The following is a 19,872-nucleotide window of genomic DNA, read 5'->3' as shown; positions in this document are numbered from 1 at the left end:
CACCTAACTATGAATATCAACTCTGTATCCTGAGTGGTACATGATAAAATCTCTAGTATTCAACACTGCAAGGAGGAAGGAGTGAGCAAGATGGCAAGGAAAGTGTGAACATGAAGGCATGGGAGGAGAGATAATTCAAGTGACAAACTACCATTGTCAAGTCCTGCCCTTAGTCCCTAAAAAAACTAAGGTAAAGAGCAAATTGAATCGGGCAATCCTTGTTCACCCAACCAATGAATGATCCTAAAAATGAAACGCCTTCTTTTGCACAAAAGCAGAGTGAAGTTGCTGGTGACAGAAGTAAATTTCACTTGCAAGAACATTATGCTTCAAGTTCATTAAGGAATAACTAGGCTTATCATCAGTCTAGGAGGCACACTTCCCTTTATGAAAATATGTCTGTAGAAAAGTGAGTCCAAATGGCTTACTACTGCTCTATGGGCAAATAAGCCCAGGTTGCATTTTACACCTTCTTCCAAAAAGCACTTTATTCCGAAGCACAGTATTCATCTGTGCTGCAGGCACAGGTATTTTCTCCACATGTATAATATATGAGGAAAGATATCTGTTTCTTCAACCAAATATAATCAATCAGCATGTGCTCCCCAGTTATCAACATCAAATGATAGGCTCAATAAATACATTGGTATTGTTTGTACTTTTAGTCAGGCTAATGGACACTTGGTAACCAGAGTATACCCACTCTGATTTGACTAAAGTAGGGAGTTTAAGCCAGTGGGAGTTAGTCACATGGCTTACATAATCAAATATGGAACACACAAAGTGTGAGAAAAGAGACCAAAATCCAGGTGAGATGATTTCTAGAACCAAGAGAGATTCACATGAGTAGTGAACACTGTGCCTATGACCAGAACAGCTTACTGGCACCCAGTCCCACTGCTCCATCTCCTCAATCCCATCTACCTTCTTGCATTTACAGCTAGCAAAGTATCAGAGTGACAGCATCATGAGATGAGAGTGATGGAAAAAAATTAGATCCTTTAAGGTTAGAGCAGTTAGCAAAGTGTCTTAGAATAGAATGCATGCACACCCAGCCTGGAAACCCAGCTCTATTATACAAAACATGGGGGCTTTCACAAGTTAGCTAATTTCTCTAGGCCTCAGTTTCCTCATATGTAACATAAGGATAATAGTACCATCCCAAAGGCCAGGCACATGGCTCATACCTCTAATCCCAGCACTTTGGGAGATCCAGACAGAAGGATCACTTGAGGCCAGGAATTCAAGATCAACCTGAGCAACACAGTGAGTCCCCTGTATCTACAAAACATTTTTTTTTTTTTTGTACCTACAAAACATTTTTTAAAAACTCAACTGGGCACGGTGGCATTCTTGAAGTTCCAGTGACTCAGGAGGCCAAGGCAGGAGGATCACTTGAGCCCAGAGTTTCAGACTATAGTATATGATGACGCCACTGCACTCTAGCCCAGACAACAGAGCAAGATTCTTTCTCAATAAGTACCATCTCTAGGCTCAGCACCTGTAGCTCAAATGGCTAAGGCACCAACCACATACACCAGAGCTGGCAGGTTTGAATGCAGCCCAGGCCTGCCAAACAACAATGACAACTATAACCAAAAAATAGCCGGGCATTGTGGCGGGTGCCTGCAGTACCAGCCACTTGGGACTTAAGCAAGAGAATGGCTTAAGCCCAGGAGTTGGAGGTTGCTGTGAGCTGTGACGCCACAGCACTCTACCCAGGGTGACAGCTTAAGACTCTGTCTTCAAAAAAAAAAGTACCATCTCTAACTTAGAAAAAATTCTTTTAAGCAGTACCTATGCCTAGCACATGAAATGCCCCAAAACAATATCTGATAAATGACATCATCAAATATTGGCTATTTTTTCATCAGACACTTATTTTTATAAACAGTAATATCTCAGTTGAGCATTGGGTGAGGCAATCCTACTTAATTTGGTAGGCCCTGGGAAGTGCTGTAGATTTTTGAGGGATTGACAGGAAATATAAGACAATGAGAGTGAAGTTTTGGGAAACTTATATTATAATGGTATTGGTGACTAAGTATTAAAACTAAAAAGAACAAAAACATGAAAAGCAGTTATTAGAATAAAATTTTCAGTTTGAGGTTGCTATGAGCTGTGACGTTACAGCACTCTACCAAAGGTGACACAGTAAGACCCTGTCTCAAAAAAAATTTTTTTTCTACAAGGATCAAGGTAATAAAATTCTTTTTTCATCCTTAGAATTATATTTCACTTCATTTCGACCACAAAAAAAAAAAAATTGACTTCTACTATCTGTCTACTAATGCTTTGCTTGTTTCTCTGCATTATAGAACCCCCGCAGTAATTTATCAGTGTCCTTTCTTGATTCTTTAACACTTAATTATGACAATATAAAACCTTCAAATCTCCTTGCCTTTCTACACTATAGGTAACACTGGCTATTTTTCAAGGGGCAAATAAGACATATATAGCACTTAGTAGAAGGCCTCGCACAAGTTACATGCTAAATAAATGTTAAGTAATAATTATTATAGTCATTAAGATTAAAGAGGCACACATAATGGGTACTCAATAAATATTTTAATAAATATACTTAAGTAAAAGAAGTTAACCTTATTTACAACAAACATAGCAATATGATTTATCATTTAAGAAGATCAACTAGAGTTGTACATGTGTGCCAAAAACTGCTAATATTCAGCTTTCAATTCTTTTTTTTTTTTTGTAGAGACAGAGTCTCACTTTCTGGCCCTCGGTAGAGTGCCGTGGCCTCACACAGCTCACAGCAACCTCCAACTCCTGGGCTTACGCGATTCTCTTGCCTCAGCCTCCCGAGTAGCTGGGACTACAGGCGCCTGCCACAACGCCCGGCTATTCAGCTTTCAATTCTTTAGAACAGATCAAGAGCTGGGTGCAGTGGCTCGCACCTTTAATCCTAACATTCTGGGAGGCCGAGGTGGGTGGACTGCCTGAGCTCAGGAGTTCAAGACCAGCCTGAGCAAGAGCAAGGTCCTATCTCTACTAAAAACAGAAAAACTAGCCAGGCCTTGTGGTGGGTGCCTATAGTCCCAGCTACTCAGTAGACTGAGGCAAGAGAACTGCTTGAGCCCAGGAGTTTGAGGTTGCTATGAGCTGTGATACCATGACAGTCTATCAAGAGCAACAAAGTGAGACCCTGAGAGAGGGGAAGAATAAGGGAGATGGAGAGTCACAGTGTATGAACACCTCTTGGGGACAGGACACAATTATAAGAGGGACTTTAATCTAACAAATGCAATCAGTGTAACCTAATTCTTTGTACCCTCAATGAATCCCAAACAAAACAAAACAAAAACAAGTGAGACTTTGTCTCACAAAAAAAAAAGGGTGGTGCCTGTGGCTCAAAGGAGTAGGGCACCAGCTCCATATGCCAGAGGTGGTGGGTTTAAGCCCAGCCCTGGCCAAAAACTGTTTAAAAAAAAAAAAAAAAAAAAAAAACAGATCCAGAAAGGGAGGCCTGCCCTACAAAAAGAAAAGGGAAAGTTGGAACCAGAATAAAACCCATACAGCCAAGGCAATTCTTAGCAATAAAAGCAAAGTCCTACCAGAATTTATGCTATACTACAAGCCCATACTGATCAAAACAGCATGGTATTGGCACAAAAATAGAGATGTTCACATTTGGAACTGCACAGAAAACCATGAGATGAAACTAGTATCTTACAGCTATCGGAGCTTTGATAAACCAAACAAGAACATACACTGGGGGAAAGAATTTCTATTCAACAAACGGTGTTGGGAGAACTGGATTACCACATGTAAAAAACTGACACTGGACGGACCCGCACTTCTCACCAATTAGAAAAACTAATTCAAGATAGATAAAAGATTTAAACCTAAAACATGAAACAATAAAAATTCTGGAAGAAAGTGTGGGGGAAAACACTTGAAGATATCAGCCTGGGGAAGGATTTTATGAAGAAAACTGTCAAAGCAATTGCAATGACGACAAAAATAAACAAATGGGACTTAATTAAACTGAAAAGCTTCTGTACAGCTAAGAAACAACAACCAAAGCAAATAGACAACCTTCAAAATGGGAGAAGATATTTGCATATTATGAATCAGACAAAAGCTTCATAACTAGGATCTACAGAGAACTCAAGCTAATCAACAAAAAAGAAAACAATCCCATACATGACTGGGGCAAGAGACATGAATAAAACCTTTTCTAAAGACAGACGAATGGCTAAAAAACATGAAATATGAAAATAATGCTCATCATCCCTAATCATCAGAGAAATGCAAATCAAAACCACCCTGAGATATCATCTAACTCCAGTGAGAATAACCCACATCACAATATCTCAAAGCTGCAGATGCTGGCATGGATGTGGAGAGTAGGGAACACTTTTACACTGCTGGTGGGACTACTACAACCTTTTTTGGAAGGAAGTATGGAGAATTCTCAAAGAAGAATTCTCCTCCCATTTGAAGAGACCTCCCATTTGATCCTGCAATCTCATTACTAGGCACTGACCCAGAAAAAAAAATTATCATTTTATCATAAGGACATTGCACTAGATGGCTTATTGCAGCTCAATTTACAATTGCCAGAATGTGGAAACAACCTAAATGCCCACCAACCCAGGACTGGATGAACAAGCTGTGGTGTATGTACACCATGAAATACTATTCAGCCATTAAAAGAGATGGAGCTCAGGCAGCTAGAGTGCCAGCCACATACTCCAGAGCTGGCAGATTCAAATCCAGCCTGGACCAAAAAATAGCTGGGCATTGTGGCAGGTGCCTGTAGTCCCAGCTGCTTTGGAGGCTGAGGCAAGAGAATCGCTTGGGCCCAGGAGTTTAAGGTTGCTGTGAGCTGTGACACCACAGCACTCTACCCAAGGCAACAGTTTGAGACTCTGTCTCAAAAAAAAAAAAAAAAGATGGAGACTTTACATCTTTTGTATTAACCTGGATGGAGGTGGAACACCTTGTTCTTTTTTTTTTTTTTTTGTAGAGACAGGGTCTCACTTTATGGCCCTCGGTAGAGTGCCGTGGCCTCACACAGCTCACAGCAACCTCCAATTCCTGGGCTTAAGCGATTCTCTTGCCTCAGCCTCCTGAGTAGCTGGGACTACAGGCGTCCGCCACAACGCCCGGCTATTTCTTTGTTGCGTTCGGCCGGGGCCGGGTTTGAACCCGCCACCCTCGGTATATGGGGCCGGCGCCTTACCGACTGAGCCACAGGCGCCGCCCTGGAACACATTGTTCTTAGTAAAGCATCACAAGAATGGAGAAGCAGGCAGCGCCCATAGCTCAGTGGGTAGGGCGCTGGCCACATACACCAAGGCTGGCAGGTTTGAACCCAGCCTGGGCCAGCTAAAACAACAATGACAACTGCAACAACAACAACAACAACAAAAATCAACAACAAAAAAATATTTTCTGTAAAATGAAGATGCTGGCTCAGCGCCCGTAGCACAATTGTGACAGCTTCACAGAGGCTGGTGAGTTTGAGCCGGCCCGGATCAGCTAACCAACAATGACTGCAACAAAAAAATGGCTGGGCGCTGTGGTGGGCACCTGTAGTCCCAGCTACGTGGGAGGCTGAGGCAAGAGAATCGCTTAAGGCCAAGAGTTTGAGGTTGCTGTGAACTGTGACACCATGGCCCTCTACTGAGGGCAATAGTGAGACTCTGTCTCAAAATAAATAAATAAATAAAATACAGATGCTTCTATTTCACTGATCACATGAGGAAAAAATGAAAAGGTACGAAGGTTACCTACACAGTATTTTCCCAAGCTTCAGTCAATCTTGATCACTTTTTGATTTCTGCCATAACCACATAAAACTTTTACCAGATTTTTTTTTTTTTTTTGTAGAGACAGAGTCTCACTTTATCACCCTCGGTAGAGTGCCATGGCATCACACAGCTCACAGCAACCTCCAACTCCTGGGCTGAAGCGATTCTCTTGCCTCAGCCTCCCGAGTAGCTGGGACTACAGGCGCCCGCCACAACGCCCAGCTATTTTTTGGTTTGCAGTTCAGCTGGGGCTGGGTTTGAACCCACCACCCTCGGTATATGGGGCCAGCACCTTACCCACTGAGCCACAGGCGCCGCCCACCAGATTTTTCTTTAAGCACTCTTGGGCTCAAGTGATCCTTTTGTCTCAGTTTTTCTATTTTTAGTAGAGACAGGGTCTCACTACTTCTCTGTCTGATCTTGAGCTCCTGAGCTCAAGCAATCTACCCACCTCAGCCTCCCAGAGTACTAGGATTACAGGTGTGAGCCACCTGTAATACACCAGCCATATTTCCTTTCATTTTAAAATACTTTAATTTCACCCTTGAGTATCTAAATTCAAACTAAGAAAAGCAATTGCTTCCTTTTTAAAAAAACATCAAAAAGAAAAAAATATTAAAATTAAGTGCCATGTTTATTAGCAATGGAAATGCTCTCATGAACATGTTCTCTTTACCTCACTCAATGGATGAGAAAATAAATGCACCCAATTTTTTTTTTTTTGGGGGGGGGGAGACAGAGTCTGACTGTTTCACCCAAGCTGGAGTACAGTGGTGTGATCATAGCTCACTACAGCCTTAAACTCCTGGGCACCCACTTCCTAAACTTGGAATTCAGATAGTAGTATCCATTTGTGTGTTAAGTTTTACTGGTCAATAAAGTTTGCCTAATCTAAATTATTCCAACTGTACTTTACAACAAATGAATGAGCAATGAATGAGCACAAGCTTGTACCCAGGCTGACACCTCTTTTTCAATGTAATGGCCAGAATACATATAACTGAGGGCTATGCTCCCCTTAGAATTCTTAGCAACAAAACTGCACTAGCATAGGTCAAATTAGCAATGATCCTTTAAACAATAATATACAAATATACACAAAGACAACTTTTAATGTGTTAATAATAATGTCTAAGGAATCTACTAGTAAAGAGCTAAACCTCACTAGGTTATTTCAAAGCAGAAGTGACACATGGAGGCATAATTCTAAATTTCCAACCTTTGATAGATATCAAGTAGCTGACTGAGGAAAGTAGGACAATTAACTTTATCTACAAATATCAGTATTACTTCATATTTATGACATAATCCCTGTGATTTATCATAGCAAAGTCCTCCGAGGCCATCTCTATGGGCCTGTTTTTCCCACCAAATTTCATAAGAGCATTTTTGCTATATTAGGAATAGCAAAGCAGAGAAAAACCAAGTATCTACAGAAGTCTCATGAGACAGAGAAGATAAATTAAAAAATATCATGTACTGTTACAAATAAGAACTATACTCCTAAAATGCCAGCTTTTTGAGAACATAATTTATATTTGAGTCATCATCCCTATTCTTCCCATAGCTCTTCTCTTGTCTTATAAATAGTATGCCCTTAAAAACCATTTGTTAAAATAATAAATAAACCAAAGAATAAAATTTAATACCTTCTCAGCAATGGATTATCAGTAAATAGAAAAGGCCAGAAAAAAATTCAAGAATTGAATTTACCTTGTCAAGCTTTTCAGAGTCAGAAATCTGCCCCACTGCTAGCCATATTTCTAATAACTAACTACTAGACCATGAAATTCATTTTTATTAGGTACACGAGCAGTTTAATAAAATCAAACTTTATTTAATTGGCTAAACTCAAATACCTTACCTGGAGATAATGTAACTTTAGACTAATTTTTTTCTATTTAAAAAAAAACAAAAAAACTGATTCTATGAAATGTAAAAGGCCAGGAGAGGTACTCTGGGAAGCTGAGGTGGGTGGATAGCTTGAGCTCACGAGTTCAAGACCAGCATGAGCAAAAGGAAGACCCTATCTCTACTAAAACTAGAAAAACTGAGGCAGTAGGATCACTTGAGCCCAAGAGTTGGAGGTTGCTGTGAGCTAGGACACCAGAGGACTCTACCAAGGGCGACAGCTTGAGACTCTGTCTCAAAAAATAAAAAATAGGGCGGTGCCATGGCTCAGTGAGTAGGGCCCTAGCCCCATATACCCAGGGTGGCGGGTTCAAACCCCGCCCCGGCCAAATTGCAACAAAAAGTAGCTGGGCATTGTGGCGGGAACCTGTAGTCCCAGATACTAGGGAGGCTGAGGCGAGAGAATCGCTTAAGCTCAAGAGCTGGAGGTTGCTGTGAGCTGTGACGCCATGGCACTTTACCAAGGGAAACAAAGTGAGACTCTGTCTCTAAATTAATTAATTAAAATTAAAATTAAAAAATAAAGTATTAAATAAATAAATAAGGCTCGGTGCCTGTAGCTCAAGCAGCTAAGGCGCCAGCCACATACACCAGAGCTGGTGGGTTTGAATCCAGCCCGGACCTGCCAAACAACAATGACAACTACTACCATAAAATAGCCAGGCGTCTTGGAGGGCGCCTGTGGTCCCAGCTACTTGGGACGCTGAGACAAGAAAATCGCTTAAGCTCAGGAGTTGGGAGGTTGCTGTGAGCTGTGATGCCCCTGCACTCTACCCAGGATGACAGTTTGAGGCTCTGTCTCAAATAAATAAATAAAATGTGATATAACTAATAACTGGGCAATAGGAAATGATTATTAATAGGTTCTAGTTATTTGATTATTTGATGCTTACAAATACTCTTTGATGATTCTGCTTAAGCTTACTCCAAAGCATTTTTAACAATTCACATCATGGAGATCTTTCTCAATTTTTTATGTATACTACGCTTATGTGCAGTAAATATTAGATGTTTTAGTCAATCTCCTAAAAGCTTTTTTACGACACACAGGCAAAACAACAACAGTTGCAGCAGTAGCAAAAAAACAGAGCAACAGCATGAGTTAGGCCCTGGTGCTAAGAATATTCCAAGTGTTATTCAATCCTCACATAACTCTCGAGGTATTATTATCCTTATCATTATACATGGATGAAGAATCAGACACAAGAAAAGTAACTTGTCAAAGGTAACCCAGTCAGCAAGTAATTGAGTTGGTATTCACCCGAAGCAGTCTTACGGGTTCATACTTTTTTTTTTCTTTTTTGAGACAGAGTCCCACTATGCCGCCCTCAGTAGAGTGCTATGGCATCACAGCTCACAGCAACCTCTTGGGCTTAAGCAATTCTCTTGCCTCAGCCTCCCAAGTAGCTGGGATTACAGGTGCCCACCACAATGCCCGGCTATTTTTTTGTTGCAGTTATCATTGTTATTTAGCTGGCCCAGGCTGGGTTCAAACCCACCAGCCTGGGTGTATGCAGCCAGGGTCCTACCCACTGAGCCACAGGCACTGCCAAGGGTTCATACTCTTAAGTCTCTCTCCATATGCTATGGATCCTTATAATGATCAATAAGGTCAGAGACCCATGTAAACTAGAAATAGGCTGAAGAGTGATCTCCATTTATAAATAGGACGACCAAGCAACTAAACGCCTCTCCCCATTCACAACTCCTACATAATTAACACTTTGCAACATCATAGTTGCCAAAGCTATTTGAAAAGCCTCTGAAGGTATTTTTCCTACATTTAGTCCCAAGCACCAAAGTGATTATACATAATCTCTCACTGTTTTTGTTTTGTTTTTTTTTAAAACAGAGTCTCACTATGTCGCCCTCAGTAGAGTGCCGTGGCATCACAACTTCAAACTTACAGGCTATTAATCTGCTAGCTTGACTGGTTCCAATGCCTTGAATCTTAATTCAGGAAAAATAATATTATAGCAATTCCCATCCCCAAAGAACTGAATGTTTTTGTTTATTGCTAAGATTGTATGAGCAAGCCCTTTATGAGATATAAGATAGTAGAGTTATCATTCGATACAAGTCAGATACACACAGAGCTACATTCTAATTGGTCTTTCAATCAGACCCAAAAAAGATGTTCAAAGGAAAAAGACTTTAAGCAAACATATAAAGGAGCCCTTCTAGGGAAACGGAAAAGCATAAGAAGCAGTGAAGGCAATTTAAAGTAGTAGATGCAGGCTGCTCGGTGGCTCACACCTGTAATCCTAGGACTCTAGAAGGCTGATAAAGGCAGAATGCTTGAGCTCAGGAGTTCAAGGCAACCCTGAGCAAGAGCAAGACCCCATCTCTACTAAAAATAGAAAAGCTAGCCAGGCATTGTGGCAGGCACCTGTAGTCCCAGCTACTCAGGAAGCTGAGGCATAAGGATCACTTCGGCCCAAAAGTTTGAAGTTGCTCTGAGTTAGGCTGATGCCATGGTACTCTACCCAGGACGACAGAGACTCTGTCTCAAAAAAAAAAGTAGGCTTAGCACCCATAGCTCAGTGGTTAGGTCGTGGCCGACCACATACACCAGGGCTGGCAGGTTCGAACCCAGCCAGGCCCACTAAACAATGACAACTACAACAAAAAAATAGCTGGGCATTGTGGCAGTTGCCTGTAGTCCCAGCTACTTGGGAGGCTGAGACAAGAGAATCGCTTAAGCCCAAGAGTTTGAGGTTGCTGTGAGCTGTGATGTCACAGCATTCTACTGAGAGCGACATAGTGAGACTCTGTCTCAAAAAAACAACAACAAAAAAGTACTAGATGCAGGCCAGGTGTGGTGGCTCCCATCTGGGAGGCACTCTGGGAGGCCAAAGCAGGAGGATCCCTTGAGCAAAGGAGTACTAGACCAGCCTGAGCAAGAGTGAGATCCTATCTCTACTAAAAACAGAAAAATTAGCCAGACACTGTGGCAGGCACCTATAGTCCCAGCTACTCAGGAAGCTGAGGCAGGAGTATTGCTTGAACCCACGAGTGTGAGGTTGCTTTGAGTTAGGTTGATGGCATGACACTCTGCCCAGGACAACAGAGTCAGACTCTGTCTCAGAAAAAATTAACTGAGGTATTAGATGCAACCAAAGACCTAAAAGATAAACCCAGGATATCCCCTAAGTATGTGTAGTACTATTACCTCCTTGATATTGTTAGGATCTCTTTTAAGTAGCACTTCCACACACACTGTTGTTTCCCAAAATATTCTAAGAGACCACAATTATCAAGCATAAGCTAGTCTTTATATAAGAAACAATGTTCACTCAAAACCATGTAGTTTATAAAGCGGTTCTCCATACAATATTTCAAAGACCATTCATTAACACCATTCAATTACCAGTGAGGGCAATCTGTTATCCCTATTTTACAGATGAGGAGTGAAAGGATTTACCTAAATTCACACAATATATGATTCAAATCACTTGCCATCAGATACACACCACATTGTACCTCTTCATTCCACATCAAAAAGTCACAAAAGGCTTGGCGCCCATAGCACAGTGGTTATAGTGCCAGCCACATGCATGGAGGCTGGCAGGTTCGAATCCAGCCCAGGCCAGCTAAACAATGACAACTGCAACAAGAAAATAGCTGGGATGGCTTGGTGCTACCACTTGGCTTGGTAGCTCAAGTGGCTAAGGCGCCAACCACATACACCAGGGCTCGCAGGTTTGAATCCAGCCCAGGCTTGCCAAACAACAACGACAACTACAACCAAAAAATAGTTGGGCATTGTGGCAGGTGCCTGTAGTCCCAGCTACTTGGGAGGCTGAGCAAGAGAATCGCTTAAGCCCAGGAGTTGGAGGTTGCTGTGAGCTGTGATGCCACAGCACTCTACTCAGGGTGACAGCTTGAGGCTCTGTCTCAAAAAAGAAAAAGAAAATAGCTGGGCACTGTAGCAGGCGCCTGTAGTCACAGCTACTTGGGAGGCTAAGGCAAGAGAATCACTTAAGCCCAAGAGTTTGAGGTTGCTGAGAGCTGTGATGACACACACTCTACTGAGGGCAACATAGTGAAACTCTCTCAAAAAAAAAAAGGCACAACACTATTCTATCTCCCAATTTGAACATGTCTATTACCAATACTGTAAGAACAAATGTCAGCTATTAATGACACCATGAATTATAAGTACAAAAGGGAAAGAAAACAAACTGCATTTTCTCTGAGAAGCCTGGCACTCTGGTCGGCACCCAATCTGTACTTTGCCTAATGTTGTTCTCACAGTAGGCCTTCAGATAGGCTCTGGCATTCCCATTTATACCTCAGAAGACAGACTTATAGAGAGTCAGTAACGTATAGAGGGTCAGACCTTAAGGTTACGTATTAAACAGATGACACAGCACTGATTTTAAAAATGTATCTACTATACCACACTGCCTTACATGGTACCACAAGTGATGCCTTTTTCTAGTCAACAACGAAGAAAAATAAAGCACTTTTTAGGTTAAAATACTGTGTAATTTTTTTTTTTAGAGACAGAGTCTCACTTTATTGCCCTTGGTAGAGTGCTGTAGCATCACAGCTCACAGCAACCTCCAACCCTGGGGCTTAGGTGATTCTCTTACCTCAGCCTCCCAAGTAGCTGGGACTACAGGAGCTGTGTAATATTTTATGCGCACAGTTGCCTTTTTTTTTTTTTTTGTCGAGACAGAGTTCTACCCTATGCCCTGAGCAGAGGGCAATGGCATCGTAGCTCACTGCAACCTCAGACTCCGGCTGTGGGCATCCTGCTGCCTCAGCCTCCAAAGCCGCTGGGATTACAGGCACTCGCCGCGCCCGGCTAAGTTTTTCCATTTTTTTCCATGAGTCAGGGTCTCACTCTTGCTCAGACAAGCCTCAAACTCCTGAGCTCAAGCAATCCTCCCTCCTCAGCCTCCTACAGTGCTGGGATTACAGGCGTGAGGCACTGCGCCCGGCTATGTGTAATATTTTAAAGTGTTAAGCATTCCCCTACCTGTTAGTGACATAATCTCACTACTAAGCACAGCACTTTTTGTCCTTTCTTCTTTTCTCTGGTTTACCCTGAGTAATTGCGGGCCTCACTGTGCCCTGAGGGCTAGTCATTGGAAGAGAAAAGTGATACATTTGGTGGCCTACACCTATATAATGCCAGCACTTTGGGAGGCTGAGGCGGGAGGATGACATTATGCCAGGAATTCAAGAACAGCCTGAACAACATAGTGAGAACTTGCCCCTACGAAAAAAAATTTTTTTTAATTAGCTGAAGCTGGGGCGGTGCCTGTGGTTCAAAGGAGTAGAGGTGGGTTCAAACCCAGACCTGGCCAAAAGTGCAAAAAAAAAAAATATTAGCTAAAGCTGGTGGTGTGAGCCTATAGTCCTAGCTATTGGGGAGGCAGAGGAAGATTGCTTGAGCCCAGGAGTTCAAGGCTACAGTGAACTATGATCATGCCAATTCACTCCAGCCTAGGATGACAGAAGGTGACTCTGACTTGAAAAATAACGTATCATGGGCGGCGCCTGTGGCTCAGTGAGTAGGGCGCCGGCCCCATGTGCCAAGGGTGGTGGGTTCAAACCCAGCCCCAGCCAAACTGCAACCAAAAAATAGCCGGGCGTTGTGGCGGGCGCCTGTAGTCCCGGCTGCTCAGGAGGCTGAGGCAAGAGAATCACATGAGCCCAAGAGCTGGAGGTTGTTGTGAGTCGTGTGACGCCACGGCACTCTACCGAGGGCAGTAAAGTGAGACTGTCTCTACAAAAAAGAAAAAAGAAAGAAAAAAAGAAAAATAACGTATCCTAATGAATCCCCAACAATAAAAGAAAAGAAAAATAACGTATCCTTAACTAATAGCATTTTACATGGTCACAGGAATCATACAAATACAATTCTGCCCTAGGTCTAAGTCAGGCGTCCTCAAACTGCAGCCCACGGGCCACATGAAGCAGTGTGAATTGTATTTGTTCCCGTTTTGTTTTTTACTTCAAAATAAGATATGTGCAGTGTGCATAGGAATTTGTTCATAGTTGTTTCTTTTTAAACTATAGTCCGGCCCTCCAACGGTCTGAGGGACAGTGAATTGGCCCCCTGTTTAAAAAGTCTGAGGACGTGGCGGCGCCTGTGGCTCAGTGAGTAGGGCGCCGGCCCCATATGCCGAGGGTGGCGGGTTCAAACCCAGCCCCGGCCAAACTTCAACAAAAAAATAGCCGGGTGCTGTGGCGGGCACCTGTAGTCCCAGCTACTTGGGAGGCTGAGGCAAGAGAATCGCTTAAGCCCAGGAGCTGGAGGTTGCTGTGAGCTGGGTGATGCCACGGCACTCTACCAAGGGCCATAAAGTGAGACTCTGTCTCTCCAAAAAAAAAAAAAAAAAAAAAGTTTGAGGATGCCTGCTCTAAGTTAATTCTATTAAATGGTATGTGTCGGATACAAAAAGTGTGAGCCTCTCCAAATAATAAGAAAACGAATACAATGAAGAAACTAACAATCCATCATTTTAATCATCACTGGGGTTTTAACCATTTCAGAGAAGACACAAGAAAAGAGTTTGGCATCCCACCACATTACAACATTGGAGACGAACAGCCTTATTCTCAAAACAGTTTGCCTGCCTTCAGGTGTTAACTGCTAATAAGGGACAAAGATAGAAAAGAAGAAATGTAAACATGACACATTAGTTTTTTTTTTCCGAGACAGAGTCTCACTATGTCGTTCTCAGTAGAGTGCCGTAGCGTCACAGCTCACAGCAACCTCCAGCTCCTGGGTTTAGGTGATTCTCTAGCCTCAGCCTCCTGAGCAGCTGGGACTACAGGCACCTGCCACAATGCCCAGCTATTTTTTTGTTGCAGTTTGGCCGGGGCTGGGTTTGAACCCACCACCCTCGGTATATGGGGCTGGCGCCCTACTCACTGAGCCACAGCTGCCGCCCTAAACATGACACTTTAAATAGTTTTAAACTTGGGAAAATTATTGAAAGACTCTCCTGAACAAAATTTAGTTTTAACAAGTTAAGATGTACTATGACTCCTACAGGGGGCTTCCTTATTTGAAGCAAACAAAAGGAACTTTCTATTAACACAAGCTATACTCGGAAGGTAAATAGCTATAAAGGCTTTTAACCATACTCTATGTTCAGAGAACAAATAGGAAAAGCTAGGTCTATCAGAGCCAGGCTCGGTGGCTCACGCCTGTAATCCCAACACTTGGGAGGCAGAGGCGGGTGGATTGCCTGAGCTCACAGGTTCAAGACCAGCCTGAGCCAGAGACCCTGTCTCTAAAAAATAGCCGTTGTGGCGGTTGCCTGTAGTCTCAGCTACTTGGGAGGCTGAGGTAAGAGAATCGCTTGAACCCAAGAGTTACAGGTTGCTGTGAGCCATGACACCACGGCACTCCACCGTGGGTGACCAAGTGAGACTCTGTCTCAAAAAAGAAAAAGAAAAGTGTGCTGGGAGGACTGAAAACAGGGACAGGAGTAAATAAAAAGGAAACAGGAAGAACTGAGCTAGGAGTATGTGTGGGAGGGAGGAACAAGGGGCAAAGAAGGCTGGGACCCAGGAAGTACTAAAGAAGATGAGCAGCTCAGGCCTAGAAAAGAAAAGAAAGAAATACTTAGAACTAGAAGGTCTGCCAGAGCCTGTTTTATCTTAAGGACACTCCTCTACTATAGGGTAAAATTAAGCCAAAGAAATGAACTGGTTAAAACTAGACAAAATGGAGTTCATTTAAGATACAGGGGAAGGTCCTGCCACAGGCAAGGTGAGTAATAGCTGGTAGAGAATGGAAGGAACTTTTTAGTGCTTTTTTTTTTTTTTCTCCTAAGACAGAATCTCAAGCTGGGGCTGTGGCGTCACAGCTCACAGCAACCTCAAACTCTTGGGTTTAAGCGATTCTCTTGCCTCAGCCTCCCAAGCAGCTGGGCCCACAGGTGCCCGCCACAACGCCCAACTATTTTTGTTTTTAGAGACAGAGTCTCACTCTGTTGCCCTCAGCAGAGTGCCATGACATCAGAGCTCACAGCAACCTCCAGTTCTTGGGCTTAGGTGATTCTCTTGCCTCAGCCTCGGGAGTAGCTGGGACTATAGGTGCCCGCCACAACGCCTGGCTATTTTTTGTTGCAGTTTGGCAGGGGCCGGGTTCGAACCCGCCACCCTAAGTATATGGGGCCGATGCCCTACCCACTGAGCCACAGGCGCTGCCATATTTTGTTGTTGTTGCAGTTGTTATTGTTGTTTTAGCTGACCCTGGCCGGGTTCGAACCGCCATTCTGGGTGTTTGTGGCCACGCCCTACTCACTGAGCTACAGGCGCCACCATTCTTAGTGCTTTTTAAATATAACTTTGTATGTATGAACTGGATGGTATGTTAATTATCTCAATAAGTTGTTTTTTTTGTTTTGTTTTGTTTGCAGTTTTTGGCCGGGGGCTGGGTTTGAACCGGCCACCTCAGGCATATGGGGCCGGCGCCCTACTCCTTTGAGCCACAGGAGTCGCCCAGTTTATTTTTTTAAGTGTGTTAAGTTGAGCAAAGTGTGACTACTTAGGATATAATTAGCATGATTAGCTCATTGTCTTGTAAAAGAGTACCCTCAAACACCCTTACTCAACAGGGAACGTTTTCTTGTGCCTGAGAATATTTCTGTTGGAATGCATGTTACCAATACAGAAGAAGCAGTAGGGGGGAACTTAACTCTTCCTCCATTTTTGCCCTTGCCAAAATTTGATAAAATTTTATAAGGTGGTGTGGGGAAAGGAAGCTTCTGTCTGGGGTCTGTCTTGACATGCAGTTATCAGATTTCTGCAGGGGCTGATCTAGGGCCAAAATCTACCTAGTTAAGAGAAAATAATCTGGGGTGGAAGAGTCAAGTTAAGTTCCGGAGAAACCCCGGAAGGTTATCACGAAATGATCACAGAGGACTTATCGCTGCTATCCCCAAATTGAACCGTACGCCCCATGTCACTTCCGACTGTTACGAAGATGGATGCTTTGCCATGATCCCACAAGTTTCTGGCGAGCGGCCCATTGACAAAATTAGAAAGCCATTTGGGGACCGACCAGGGTTATGCTAAGCTCCATGTCCCGCGCTGGGCTCCCCTTCATCTCTCCCAGTGTAGGAAAGGGACAGAGAAGGCAAACGGCGAGCGGAAACGCCCAATCCCGCGTCTTCACCCTCCTTCCTCCTCTCAGCCGGGTTTCAGGGAGCCGCCCCCTGGCCCCCGCGTACGCCCATCCCTACCCGCCCTTGCCCTGGGCCCGCGACCCCAGTAAGGAGGGGGACGGCGGCGGCGAGCGCCCCCACCGGTAGCAGGCGAACCTCCCACGGGGCAGTTGTCGCCGCGGCCAGCCGGGCTCTGGCCTTCCCGGGAGCGATAGGCTATCGATTCAGCTGCCTGTCGCTAGGAGCCCCGGGAGAGCGAGGCCTACATCTCCCAGCTGGAGCCCCGGCCTCGATTTCGCCACTTTGCCTAAACCGGAGGGAAAGCCCGGGGGCAACCAGGCCGGTCTGGACGTTGGGGAGAGAAGTAGAGACCACTCGCAGCCCGGCAGCCGCGGGTAAAAGGGGTGCGTGGGCCGGGCTTCAGCCAAGAAGTCTCCCCGGGGTCGACCGCCTGCCCGCTGCCGCGCAAGTTGCGCATTCAAGTTCAGGCTGGTGCCCCTTATCCATCAGAGCCCACGCCACTCTCGAAACCGTAATAAAAACAAGACACGGGAGGCCAACATAGCAAAAAAGGCGATGGTGCTGGACCCCTAAAAATACCCAGGGGGGCGCCCAATACGACCGCCAGCCAGTCACCTCCCCTCTACTAACCCTGCCAGCCCTCGGGTCGCAGCCCCCGGCCCCTCGGCGTCCGGGTCTGTCACACCCGGCTCCAAGACCCCCTTCTTGACACCGAGGACGGGGATAGACCTCTCCTTTGCCTCTGGCGCGCCTCGGCCTCCTCCCCCTCCAAAACACAAAAATGCCCCCAGCACCTTTTAAAGTACGCAGAGGAAGAGTTTGCCGTCAAACTTTGTCAAGAGGTAACCTCGCCCCCCTCACTGACCCACACTTCCAGGGCAGTCATTAACAGGGACCACTTTGGACTTGGGATAAAGCGAATTAAGGAGATGTCAACCATTTTAGGTTTTTTTTACAGAAGACATCCTCTCCTTCCCCTCCCCCTGCAATGGTTTTAATTTGACACCAAACCTTCCCACCGCAGAAGGGGGGGTTGAGGAGGGAGGGTCTGAGAACCGAGGGCAGGAGAAGGATGGCCAAGGAAAGCGAAAGGGGAGGCTGGGAGGGGGTCGGGATGCGCGGGGAGGGGAAGGGGGTTGATTTACCTGAGACCAGCCACTGGCCTCCATTGTTGGAGAATTCAATGGCATTGACACAGCCGAAGTGGCCGAGGAGGTCCTTCTTGTAGAGGTTTCTGCAGCCCCGCAGGCGTCTCCTCTGAAAGTCCTGAGTGAGCAGAGGGTCCCCATGCAAGCCCCGCTGGGACAAGAAGCCCACCACTGACCTCATGCTGCCCCCCAGGCCAGCTCTCCTCTTCATGCTGGAACCGCCGCCGCCGCCGCTCGCGCCGCCGCCCCTCCCTCGGCCTCACGCGCGGCCGCCGCTCTCCCCCCACCCAACCCTCCCCCCGCGCTGCGATCCGGATGGTTCTTTAACCAGCCATGGCAGACAGAGCGAGGTGTGCAGACACTCGGTGGCGTTCGCGGCTTCCTGACGGTCCCCTCCCTCTCCTTCCCCCCCTAGGCTCCGCCCTCTCCCTCCCCGCCTCCTCCAGCAGCTGATCCTCAGCTGCGACCGCGCTTCCGCGATGCGCGGCCCTTCCGCCGGCCGCTGGGGCCCAGGAACGCCGGCGTCGAGCGCCCCTCCCCCCCCCCCGGCGGCCGGCGGACCGGAAGAACGCGGGCGGCTGGCCTGGAGACCGCGGGCGCCGGCTGCGCTTTCCTCTCAGCAGCGGCTTCCCGTGCGGGGACCGGGGTCGCGCTGGGCGGAGACCCCTGCTGCAACCCCAGCGGGCCGCACTCTGTGAAGCTGAATGCGCGTAACAATCAGAGTGGCCCCCGGGCTGCCGGCTCGCCCTCCTTCCCTGGCGGCTGCGGGTCCCTGGCCGCCTGGAGACTGGGCGCAGGGACAAGTCCGGGAGAAATGCAGCCGGAGGTAGAGGGAGGATTGCAGGACGCCGATCTTCCTCCCTTGTTTCTCCTCCTGGGGCCTTAGCCCAGTCCACGGGGACGGGGCGGGAGACAGGAATTAGGACTGGACACTTGGAAGGAAGGTGGCCTGGAGATTTTTGTTATGGCACCCGTCCCTCCCCCTATAAAATTTTGCCTCCTCCCGCAATTCAGTTTTCCAATTCTCCCATTGTCCAGTCCTTGCATAAAAAAGCCTAAATTGGCTCGGCGCCTGTAGCTCAAGCGGCTAAGGCGCCAGCCACATACACCCGAACTGGCGGGTTCGAATCCAGCCCAGGCCGCCAAACAACAATGACGGCTGCAACCAAAAAACAGCCGGGCGTTGTGGTGGGCGCCTGTGGTCCCAGCTACTTGGGAGGCTGAGGCAGGAGAATTGCTTGAGCCTAGAAATTGGAGGTTGTTTTGAGGTGTAATGCCACGGCACTCTACCCAGGGTGACAGCTTGAGGCTCTGTCTCAAAAAAAAAAAAAAAAAGCCTAAATTGTTCTGTCTGGCAGACAATAGAGTGTGGTATGTGGGGAAAAGGAAGGAGAAAGGGATTAAGGGAGAAGGTGCTTAGGATTTGCAAGACACAGCAGCATTATTTGAAAATAGAGATGCGTGTTATTTAATTGGGTGTGGTGAGCTCCTCCTAAAGGTCTTGAGTGGAGAGCTCTGAAGTACAACTGTTATAACCAGCAGCTGCGTTCTAGGCCAGAAGTAGCAGCACCTCAGTGGGCTGGGAGTCACCCAGTGATGACCTCAGTGGGTGTTAAGTGCTTTGGAATTCTACCAGATACAGTTAAAAGTCCTCTTTTCAGTGTATTGTAGTACTTTTCCTAGAAGCTTTCCTTGGTCATTACGTGGTAATAAGCTACTGAAATAGGTGTCTGTTTTACCCTTCCAATTTAACAGGAATCACATTCTCTGGCCCAGAGAGGGCACAGAGGCAGTTTAGTACAACCACCATTGAAAATATGGGCTGGGTTGGCGCCTGTGGCTGAAGGAGTAGGGCCCCAGCCCCATATACCGGAGGTG

At 45.8% G+C, this 19,872-nt stretch overlaps 1 protein-coding gene across 3 annotated transcripts in view; it reads right to left on the bottom strand.

Annotated features, from left to right (window-relative positions):
* DCAF5 (DDB1 and CUL4 associated factor 5) overlaps positions 1 to 18,651 on the bottom strand; it is a 135,468-nt gene extending 116,817 nt beyond the window's left edge. For all 3 annotated transcript variants that reach the window (XM_053601783.1, XM_053601784.1, XM_053601785.1), the window contains exon 1: positions 17,992 to 18,651. In XM_053601783.1, coding sequence (XP_053457758.1) covers positions 17,992 to 18,205 — 214 coding nt within the window. In that variant the 5' untranslated portion in view covers positions 18,206 to 18,651. The remainder of the gene's footprint in view (positions 1 to 17,991) is intronic.
* Positions 18,652 to 19,872: the final 1,221 nt, after the last annotated feature.

This window comes from Nycticebus coucang, chromosome 9, assembly GCF_027406575.1.
Source record: "Nycticebus coucang isolate mNycCou1 chromosome 9, mNycCou1.pri, whole genome shotgun sequence".
Taxonomy (NCBI): domain Eukaryota; kingdom Metazoa; phylum Chordata; class Mammalia; order Primates; family Lorisidae; genus Nycticebus; species Nycticebus coucang.
The sequence above is the reverse complement of the archived record's forward strand: the minus strand, read 5'-3'. Positions and strand labels throughout refer to the sequence as shown.